Source organism: Galleria mellonella, unplaced genomic scaffold (assembly GCF_026898425.1).
Source record: "Galleria mellonella isolate WM207_F2 unplaced genomic scaffold, CSIRO_AGI_GalMel_v1 utg213, whole genome shotgun sequence".
NCBI classification, from domain to species: domain Eukaryota; kingdom Metazoa; phylum Arthropoda; class Insecta; order Lepidoptera; family Pyralidae; genus Galleria; species Galleria mellonella.
Window position 1 is genome coordinate 1,084,606 of NW_026442039.1, and position 11,473 is coordinate 1,096,078.

General features: G+C 30.8%; 1 protein-coding gene across 1 annotated transcript; it reads left to right on the forward strand.

Moving 5' to 3' along the window:
* The first annotated feature begins 2,658 nt into the window (after positions 1–2,658).
* On the forward strand, positions 2,659–10,145 carry LOC113511731 (lambda-crystallin). The gene is made up of 6 exons (XM_026895439.2): positions 2,659–3,165; positions 6,264–6,451; positions 7,994–8,184; positions 8,589–8,764; positions 9,497–9,661; positions 9,888–10,145. The coding sequence occupies exons 1-6, from the start codon at positions 3,122–3,124 to the stop codon at positions 10,090–10,092; spliced, it is 969 nt and encodes a 322-aa protein (XP_026751240.1). The 5' UTR covers positions 2,659–3,121; the 3' UTR covers positions 10,093–10,145.
* The last annotated feature ends 1,328 nt before the right edge of the window (positions 10,146–11,473 follow it).

The following is an 11,473-nucleotide window of genomic DNA, read 5'->3' on the forward strand; positions in this document are numbered from 1 at the left end:
TTCCACGAATAAAACCGACTACAATTGTGACAAAACCAGTTATTTTAATTTAAAAATTAAACAACTGACCTGAATTAGATAAAATTTCTGTGAAACTAATGTGAAAGTATATCTTTTCATATAAAAAAAGAATTTTCCAAATCGGTTTATATTTACTGACGAAATTTTCAAGTGACAAATACAAGCGAATTATGAACCTCCTTTTTTGAAGTCGGTTGAAAAGATTTTTAATTCCTCATTCGAAAATTCTACAATTTGCTTTAGCACGTACTGTGTCACACTTATGCATTATGTATTTATCCTATCCGATAGTATGAAACCATCATCCTTACGTTCTTTACACATTTTTATTTCTTATTTTTAAGCGTTTTTTTTAAACACAGGAGGCATACAAGTGTGCGGTTCACCAGATGGTAAGCATCTACCGTCACCCATGATCACCCACAACACCAAAGGCATGGCAGGTGTGCTGCCGGCCTTTTAAAAAAGAATACGCTCTTTGCTTGAAGGTTGCGATATCATATCGCTTCGGAAATACTGCTGCTAGGAGTTGATTCCAAAGCATTTACCCAGATGTTCCCAATTTTATTCCTTTTTTTAACATTTGCATAAAAAACTATATAGTGTAATGAATATCCGCCAATTGTAACCGTATTTTTTTTTTTACAACTTAGAATGACGAACAAGCTGACGACCCATCTGATGGAAAGTGGTAACTATCGCTTATAGGCATGAACAGTACCATGGACATAACAGTGTATACTGTATCGCTCATGACATCCTTCTTGCGTTATCATTCCTGAGGACTACGGTGTTATACCTTTGTACATTTCATTGCCATATCCTACTTCTCAAATCGAAACATCACCATGCAAACACAATTGTTTCACGGCAGAAACACGAATGCCATAGAGTTATTACAAAGCAGACGACTTTTGTACAAAGTCTCATTCTGGTTCTTTTTGCAAACGGTAAGGTTTAGTCCCATGTTAATCTCATATTAATATTGTCTGAATTCATGTAATTGTCTTTTGTTGTAATTAATGTAAGATTATTAAATAGACAACATAGATATGTTTAACAAAATATAATCACATCGGTATATGAAGTTGTCTACTACTAAAAATGGAAAACAAACCTGTTGATCTAAAATTAACAATTATTTTCCTAGTAAAAAAAATATTGTGTGTCGGCTTTACAAATGACTACTTTTTAGTGAAATATGATCTATCTGGTGGCTCATTTAGTCTAAAGGAATAAGTGTTACTTATAAAAGTTAGGGATACCATGAATTTTAGAGCATAGGTATTTTTCTTATCGGGCTACCTTCGGCACTCACCTCTGTACGTGTCCGTTGAAGCGATAAAGGCCATCTGCGGCCAACAATACTTTGGGTATAGGTAGGTACTGAGGTATTTATAATATATTGTTATAGTAATAACATTGATTGCCATTTTTGAGGAATAACCTATTATAATTAACTGTAATCTCAAACTTACTTTTAGTTACATACTTCAAGGTAATTTTTGTAGACTACCTAAGACAATGGTATCCACCCACTCCTACCTGGATCCTTACTGGACATTTTTTTTATACGATTTAGAATGGCAAACAAGCTTACGGCCCACCTGATGGAAAGTGGTAACCGTCGACTATAGACATGAGCAATACCATGGACATAACAGTACACACACATACTGTTTCGCCAATGATACCCCCTCTGCGGTGCCATTCCTGAGGACTCAGGTGTTATTCCTCTGTACCCTGTAAATTCACGCCATATCCCACCCTTCAAACCGAAACATAGCCATGCAAATACAACTGCTTCACGGTAGAAACACGAATGGGACAGAGGTACCCAAGCAATCGACTTTTGTACAAAGTCGCCCTCTGGTAATACAAGTATATCCAACATGAAACATTACAAATATTTGTGGGTGTCATAAATGTATACATACAGATTTTTTTTCATGCATCAACATCAACATAATCAACTTAATAATACCTTAGTATTGATTTAATAAACTGAAACCAGCAAGTTTTAAACTAAATAAGTGTAATAGGTCAGTATCTAATAATTAATACATACAAAAAGTAACAGTATAAATAATAAATGTTCCAAAATCCAATAAAATATTTTTAAAACTTCAGAATCAGCCTAATTGTTTTCTAAACGTAACCTGTATTTTATTTGTATTATAAACATCATACTAGTGATTTAAAACCATGATTTGTATTATAACTAATTGAGTAACTGAGTAAATGACAAATTATAATAACAAATTATACATTTATTCAGTTACTCCATCCAGAATAAGAGATATGTTTCTTTCTAAAGAAGAATTCTATTTACTTGTGTTCTCTTAAATATTTTTACCTTTGCCTATATCAATTCATCTTGGGATATGCCTTGCATATGAATACATTTGAATGCGAAATATACGAATAAATTAATAATTTCAGAACTTGTAGTTTACGTATAAAATATTTGAAAGATTTTTCTTTTTTTACCAAAAACAGAAAATGTATCAAAATTAATTATACACAAATTACATTATGTCATTTAAGCACAAAAATAATTAAATAATAAGTAAGTAAATTACAAAGCGTTTTAAGATGAGTAAAAGGCACTTCTTTTAAGCTAATATGTATTGATGAACGCGAAAATAGTTTTTATTCATTGAAATGTACTTAGGTAGGTAGGTAGTTACACCTAAATAAACAGTCTGTTTATTATGACAATATATATTAGTCAAGTCAATGAGTATTCTCTAATACTCAGAAAATAAAACCACATTAAAACATCGCCATATAATATGTGTGCGAGTTATTTATTCATCCCTATTTTACATTACTTTCCACTTTGATAACGTGCAGGAAGTTTAAAAACAATTTAACAAAGATAGCCTTATTTATAATATTTGCTCAAAGGAAAATAAGCCGTGGTTCCTTCGCTTTAAACTTCATATTTTATTATCTAATAAGAAACTGATCAGTCACAGCCATACACTCTGTGGCGATAACTAGTTAAACGCGATATTTATAAGAGGAGCAGGTTGAATCTGTGCCACTTAGTGCTTTTGTATTGCAAGCAACGCACGTTAGTATAGACTTTCTCGTAATGGCTCCTAAATATAAAACTGAAAAAGTCGGCATCGTCGGGAGGTATGTACCTTTATAAATATTTTTTAATTAACTTATAATTTTTACACAATTACTTAATGCATTATCGACATTAAAATTAAAACGACTATCTTTTTCAAATACAGGGGGTATAAGAAGATGAATAAGTTTGGTTTAGATGAATCGTTTTATATCTTTTTCGAGTGATTAATAAATAAATGAAGCTTGCAATATCTTTTATATATCTAATTATGTTAATTAAATTAATATTAAAAATTTAAAAACTCGTACAAATATTGAATAAGATTTCAAATGTATGTGTAAATAAAATTATTTATGCTAAACTAGTAAATTTGACTATAAATAGTAAAATAAGTTAAATTTATATAATTATAAGTCCACGTTACTCCTGTTTCTCATTGCGATTTTTTAGATAAAGGTCATAATTATCTATATAATAAAAATGCTTAATTTTAATTCTCCCAAAATACAAATTTCAATGAATAAAATTTAAATGATTCTACAGTACATTTCCTAGTTTTAAATATGTATTTTTTAATTTTATATGAATAAATAATTGTCTGTATTATTATCTGTCTTATTATTTACTTAAAAAAAATACAGTAAATATTAAGTATAATAGAACGGACAAAGTGAGTTCAAAAAAAATAACGTAGCAAGGTTCTCGTGGTCTAATGAATGTTCAATGTCAATATTTATGTATACTTATTACTTAAATTGGACGAGTTTTAAAAGTTTACTGTTATAAAAGACTACCGTAATTATACAAGGAAACTATCACAAAATTCATTTATATTTATTCCTCCATATTTATATTTCCATCATTTGCCTTATAATTTAGAAGCTAATTATTAAGTTATACGTATTTAAGAATGGTTAGAAGAGTCAGTTGAAAAATGTTATTATTTGCTTATTATTTAAGGGCTAACACCCACATTATGAGACAGTATACGCTAGCGGGGCACTAGTGCGGGGTAATAGGTGACGATGAAAGCAAGCCAGTTAGCACATCGTGATGAATTGCGCTAGAATTAACCACGATGGTTTCCAGGGAAACCACGTGGAGGTCGACCTGATAGGATATATTGCAATGGGACAGTTAGACCCACTTACTAACAATCCCTTTCCCCCATAAGGTAATATTGAGAATTACCTATTCAAAGGAGCCTCAATAATCGTATTTTTAGTATATCCTTATTTATTATTTTGAGGAAACTGTATTGAGGTTGAGTGAAATTAGAAATTTAATACCCAAAAAAATTTACAGTTGCATACAATAATAAAGCAAGTAACAGTTGCATAGTAAACAGTATTGGTAGGCCTCTATTATTAATAAAACTCATGTTTAAAACTAGCGGTAGTAACATGTTCACCATTGTTCCTTTGCGTAGGTAATAGCGTCTTCGGAATTCAGTATCATCGTAGAATTTCATTGGATTTTTTTGTTAATCCAGATAATTTATTAATTATTTATTTGTATAGTATTCAATCATTATAAGAATTATAATAAATGCTAGAATATTCATAAGATAAACACAATATTTTTTACATTTTAAACTTGTACTGAAAAAATGTTCTCTTACTAATAAAAGGTAGTTTCGATGTACCTTGAGATCGACAGTTCTTACCTCACACATTCCTCACCTCGAGTGAGGAAAGCACTCAAGTCGTGGAATATTTTTCCAACTGATTACCGATTTCAACGAATGAGGATGAGACGAGTCGAATAAGGTTTAAGAAATCGTTGTAGAACACGGGTGTAAAGAATATACACGTTAGATGCCCTTACAAAGACATGTATATAAGTATACTCTTGTTCATATCCATAGAGAGATAATTTAAATACTGGACGCGTAAAATTTGACATTTTTCAGACAAAATAATTTAAGAGTATTTATTCACAACCGACTTTAACTGTATAAAATGAATATGTATTAAAAGTATCAATAAAAAAAATATCAAAATGAATACAAAAATAGGTCAGATTTCTACATCAGAAAAAAGACAGTCCAATTGGAATCTCCCTAATTTTTAAAGCCTGTTGAAAATCTTTGTTTAAATTCTTACAGATATGGCTTAATTCAATTAAAAAGTTGTATTTTGTAATACATATATTGCAAAAATTTTTAATGACAGCTTAATCAAATTAAAATTAAAATAAGTAGGTATGGGTTCGAGTAAATTAAACAATAAGATATTCTTTTATTCACCAGCAGATAATATTATCTGGGCGTCACGAGAGGTTAATATATAAACAATAAATATTACATATTCTTACATAATTTGGAATGATAATGTTTTTACTTGCAGTGTAAACAGCGGAACTTTTAATGATTTTTGATATCTTTAATGTAGAACTTTGTTTTTTTATATATATATATATATATATATTGCAGTTTTTACAGTTTTTATTAGATTCTGCGCTATTATTATTTATATTATGCACTCATATTATCTTTAAGTCTTCATGACACCATATTACTTTATAATAATGTGACTATCATTTCACATCATTTTGCAATAATAATTTTCAGATATCCCTGAATGGTCAGTTTTATAACGGCGTGGGTTAGTTTTATAAAGTAGTTTTTTTTTTTTATTAGCTTATATCTTAATGATATAGTAGTAGATATCTAAAACATAGTTAGACTACATCCTCACATCTTCGTTGGCAGGGTCCGTGTTTCCATATAAATATAATTTAATAATGCAATTGAGAACATGGATCTCTCCTAATAACAGGAGGATATCTCGTATAGCGCTGACCAGACAGCTTAGTTTTATTTAGAGTTCTCTTAGTGTCTCTTATGATATCACGGGGATGAAGAGAAGTGAAAACATCGTATTGCTAGAAATATTAGTAATATTTTAAATACTATTGAAGTATATCAAACCTTAACAATTTGGAAATAAAAAAAAAACAATATATTTTTTTTTATTTCACATAGGTAATTTTTTTGTAATTTTTAAATTCTGTCAACAAATGTTTGCATTTATTCTAATGATGAAGTTTAGCAGACCCCATCTTAAAGTATTTAAGTAATCTATTTATCTTCATTTAAATAATAATCTCTTAATACTTAGTATTTAAAAAAAATATTTTGAATTCTATGTTCCAGTGGTTTGATCGGAAGGTCATGGTCGATGCTATTTGCCTCCGTGGGTTATCAAGTGACATTGTTTGACATTGTGCCCAAGCAAGTTGACAACGCCCTTGAAGACATCAAGCAACAGCTCTTAACATTACAAAATGACAATTTATTGAGAGGCGAACTGAACGCTACTGAGCAATTTCAATGTATAAAAGGTAAGTAATTTATCCTTACAAAAAATGAGTAGCCTGTGTCCTTTTCCATTCCATATAGTACGTGTACCTGTACACCTGTACTAAATTTCAGTGATTGGTTAAACCATTAAGGCGCTATAAAATAACAAACAAACAAACTCACTTTCACATTTATAATATTAGTGAGTATTATAGACCCTATACCGGTAAATTATAGCCATATGATTATTTGCCAACTTAATTTAAATAAATTATTGTAACAAGTATCCATTTACGACAAAATTGTATTTGAAAATGTTAGTGTTTATTGTTAGTTTGTGACCTTCCAGATGCTCCTTATCAGAAATTCTAAAAATTGGTATTTATACTTGTATGAACCCTTTATTCTTGAACATATAGATACTTGTATTTCGTTATGTAAGTTATGAATAGTGTGTCTGTTCTTTATCTTGGTGTAACATTATTTCATAAACCCATTCATTATATATTATTTAATTACTAACCTAATACCTATTTTAAATAACCTTTACGTATATCAATAAGTATGTACTATCTAATATAGATATGGTAAACAGTAGTTCAATTATAGTATGGTATATTTATATATATATATATATATATATATATATATATATATATATATATATATATATATATATATATATATAAATTACTAAATTTTCTACTTTATGACCACTGATTAATATTTTTTTATTATAGTTTCAAAATATTGATTAACCGACATAAAAGATCACTTATGATCTTCCCCATCACAAATACTACATGAACCTATACCAAATTTCATGACAATTGATTAAGCTGTTACAGCACAAATAAATAACAATAATAAACTCAATGAAAATGAGTTTATTATTGTTATTTAATATAATATTAGTAAAGATAAAAACACATTCGATACTGCTCAACTACAAAAATAAATGATGCTTTACATTAATATATCTTCTTTTTTTTAAAGTATATGTATTAGGTATAAAGGTCTTCTTAATCCTCTGGAATGGCAACACGTGAGAGTTAACATGGGTACTACAGTGTGAATATTGTGCTATTCATGTTTATATGAGATGATTATTACTTTCCATCAAGTGAGCTGTCAACTGGTGTGCCATTCCGAATTGCATGAACAATACTTACAATAATAATAAAGTTCATGAAGATGTTTAAATTTTTGTTGCTCAATAACACTTAAATAGTTGAACGGTTTTAACTAAAAGTTTCGTCAAATATCTTAGCAAATTATAAGTAGGTAGATACTTGTAATCTTGCGATATTCTATAAAATAAATATATTGTAATAAATATTTAAGTTTCATTGTTAACTTTCGTAATTACACATTATATTTTAATATAATCATTAATTATAATAAATAATCGAAAAAACTCAGCTAGTTTAGAGATTATCTGGGATCCTTAGTCATGAGCGACTGTGACGCGAGCGCAAATCTGACTAAAAGTCCCGGATGGTCCAGAAACTAGTCTATTTTTTTCCATTAAAATACACGTAAGTTAAACTGGTAGTTATTATATAAAAATACAAATATTTCAGGTTCATCTGACCTAGCTAGTACTGTCAGGGGTGCTATATTTGTTCAAGAATGTGTACCAGAAGATTTAGCTCTCAAGAAAAAGCTATATAAAGAATTGGACGCGATTGTAGACGACAGGACAATACTCTCCAGTTCGACTAGTTGCATTCTGCCGTCTCGATTTTCTGAAGATCTGAAGCACAGATCACAGGTAAATAATAATAAACTCTTTATTGTGCTCAAAAGAGATGTATACAAGAAGTATTTATACAGAATGTGCATATACAAATGGCGGCCTTGTTGCTAAAAATAATCTCTTACAGACAATCTGGGATAGATCTGGGATAAATAAATAAATAAATAAATCCTATCCAGACAAATATTGGTTTTTCGTTAATATTATGCATTCATGTAAATTTATAATCAAAATGACAATGTTTAACTCTGGTCCAGAGACCTTAAAACCGAATCCCAGTTTAAATCTTTGAAATTATCAAATTCACATTTACATCATTTAAACATGATGATAACTTGTTTAATAAAGCCGCCACCCGATATGTCACGTCGATAATTAATTAATAGATGGTCACAAATTAAACGTCTCACTTTTTTTAGGTTATAGTTTCGCATCCGGTGAATCCACCTTACTATGTGCCATTAGTGGAGATCGTGCCTGCACCTTGGACAAGACCAGAAGTGGCAGCGAAGACCAGAGAAATAATGTCAGAAATTGGACAGGCACCTGTTTCCCTTTCGAAAGAAATTGATGGATTTGTGTTAAATAGAATTCAGTAAGTCTTACATCATGTAGCTACCTGTATCTAAGAAAATTAAATAAAAATAGATACATATATATATTTAAACTTCCGTATATAATTGATGTCATCATAATAAGAACTGGTTCAGTCTAGGAATGCTGCAGTGCATTTTTTTATGACAGTACGGTTGAGTCACTAATTACTTGAACGTAATATACATTGTTATTTGTCATGCAGATATGGTTCGATCTGCATTTCTATATGTACCGCATTTACCAATTTTTTTGATAAAGACATAATTTCAGCAGATTTACTCAACATAATTGGTATTTTCATACCAACTATACCTCCATATTTTCAAGTGTTTTAAATAAAATCATATAATTAAATATAGTTCAGTAATTATCTATATAATGAAGTTTTATGATGAAATAACGACACAAAGAGTGAATTTGATCTTTTCGTTATTGTCATACTTTAAACCATAAGGGCGTTGCCGCGTTGTCCCGACATAGAATAGGCCACTCCTTCTTTTCCCGTGGGTGCCATAAGAAGCAACTGAGGAAACTTAACGACGAGAGATAGCCATTACTGGCATAGCCTCGCTAATGCGTGCGGCTATCCATATTTGATATTAGAGACATTCGATGTAGACTGATTACTATGTGTATACGTAGATGGTAAACAACTACATGAACTACCACAAAATAATACATAATGAGTATATAATGTAGGTAAGAGATTTGTAGTAATATATTTTTACAGGTATGCTATACTGAATGAAGTTTGGCGTCTAGTTGAGGACAAAGTTGTGGATGTCAAAGATATCGACGCCGTCATGTCTGAAGGCCTGGGTATGCGTTATGCTTTCCTCGGCGCTTTTGAGACTGCGCACTTGAATGCAGAAGGAATGAAAAATTATATTGAGAGGTCAGTATTATAATCACTGTCGTAAAAAATAAGCCCCCCCCCCCCCTATATTTGTACGTAAGTATCATAGATCTATCTTGCTTGACAATATTAACGGTATTAATTAAATTAACGAACGACAATCGATGGTCGTAACTATGACTGGAATCTGTAGGTGTTTTAAATATAAATAAGTAAATCTTAAAACTATACTAAAGTATTTTTTAATTTTTATTTTTAATTACAGATATGGGGAAACTATTTACAATGTAACTCAAACATTCGGCGAGGCTCCGCGGATGACACAAAACAGCAGTGCACCCACGATTTGTAATCAACTAAATAGAATGGTGCCTCTAGAGAGGTTGCCTGAGAGACGCGCCTGGCGTGACGCCTGCCTAACTCGTCTATCTATACTTAAAAAGGAAATGAATAAAAATTATAAGCAATAAATGCATGCATATAAATTTAAGCATTGATAACAAATAAAACTCTTTTTTGTGAATCTTAGAACTTAATTCTTTTACATATATACTTGTATCTTGTGTTCCGGTTCAAAAGATGAAAATTATGGTAATGGAACTTCATTAAACACCTAAATAAGTTCCTGACGAGACTCAAGAACATTTCTAATAAAAATGCATCAAAATGCATTTTCAAGAATGATTCCGCATGAAGAGTATCATGGGTGCCAAAATACACTCTGTTATGTCCATGACTCTGTTCATATCTATAGGCGACGATTACCTCTTTCCATCAGGTTGGTCGTCAGCTTTATTTTTCATTCCAAATTGCAAAAAAATCTATGTGACAGAAACTAAACAACTTTGTCTAGGGATCATAACCAATTAAATCCTCAAAATATTATGTATTTTAAATCATTCATCCAAATTACGTGGCCACGTCGTCAATTTAGTATGAAAGGTTAGAAAGTTTTCAGAATATCAAATTTGCTTGGCTTTGGAAGCTGTATATCAAGACTAAATAATAATGTTAATAGCGGAGGCAGAGGTTTTTTTTTTTAAATGTAATGTTTACTTCAACTGCTCTAACGGTATACGTTTGCAGAGCACCAGCGATGGATGATGGTAAGAATGAAAATGCAAGTCAGTTAGCTCATCGTAATGAATTCAGCACGATGGTTTCCAGGGGGACCACGTGGAGGTCTACCTATTAGCGTATATTGCTATCAATGGGACAGGTAGTTCGCAGTAGTAACGATCTCTTTCAAATCCGCGCAGGCGGGGATTTTTTAAACTGTGAAAATGAAATGGTTGCCCCACCTACGCTATCGGTATACGCTGGTAGGGCACCAGTGATAGATGATAGATGAGGATGAAAGTAGGTCACACGGCCCATCGTGAAGAATTCGACAAGAAGTAACCACGAAGATTCCATTGATAGCAATAGGGCTGTTAGAATCCATTACGAACAAATCCTTTCCCCCGTGCAGGCGGGAGACCAGTGAGATCTGTTAGATGAGGATGAATACAGGTCAGTTAACCCATGGTGACTTTTTCAACAAGAATTAATTACGATGATTTAATAGTGTATATAGTAATGGGACACTAGTTTCCATTTCTGACAAGCCCTTATCCCAGTTCATAATAGTAATTTTAGTTCTTAAGTAATGAAATAACTTTAGTTCTTTATTTGGAGTATAATTAATTTTAACCTAATTCATAAATATAAATAGCGTATGTTATTTTATTAAAATAATAAAATTGTAATTCTACGACGTCTATACACATGAAATATTAAAAACAAAAATAATGAGAGTTATCAATAAACGCAATAGATTCTAAACAATAATCTATAGAAATTTTGTCTATC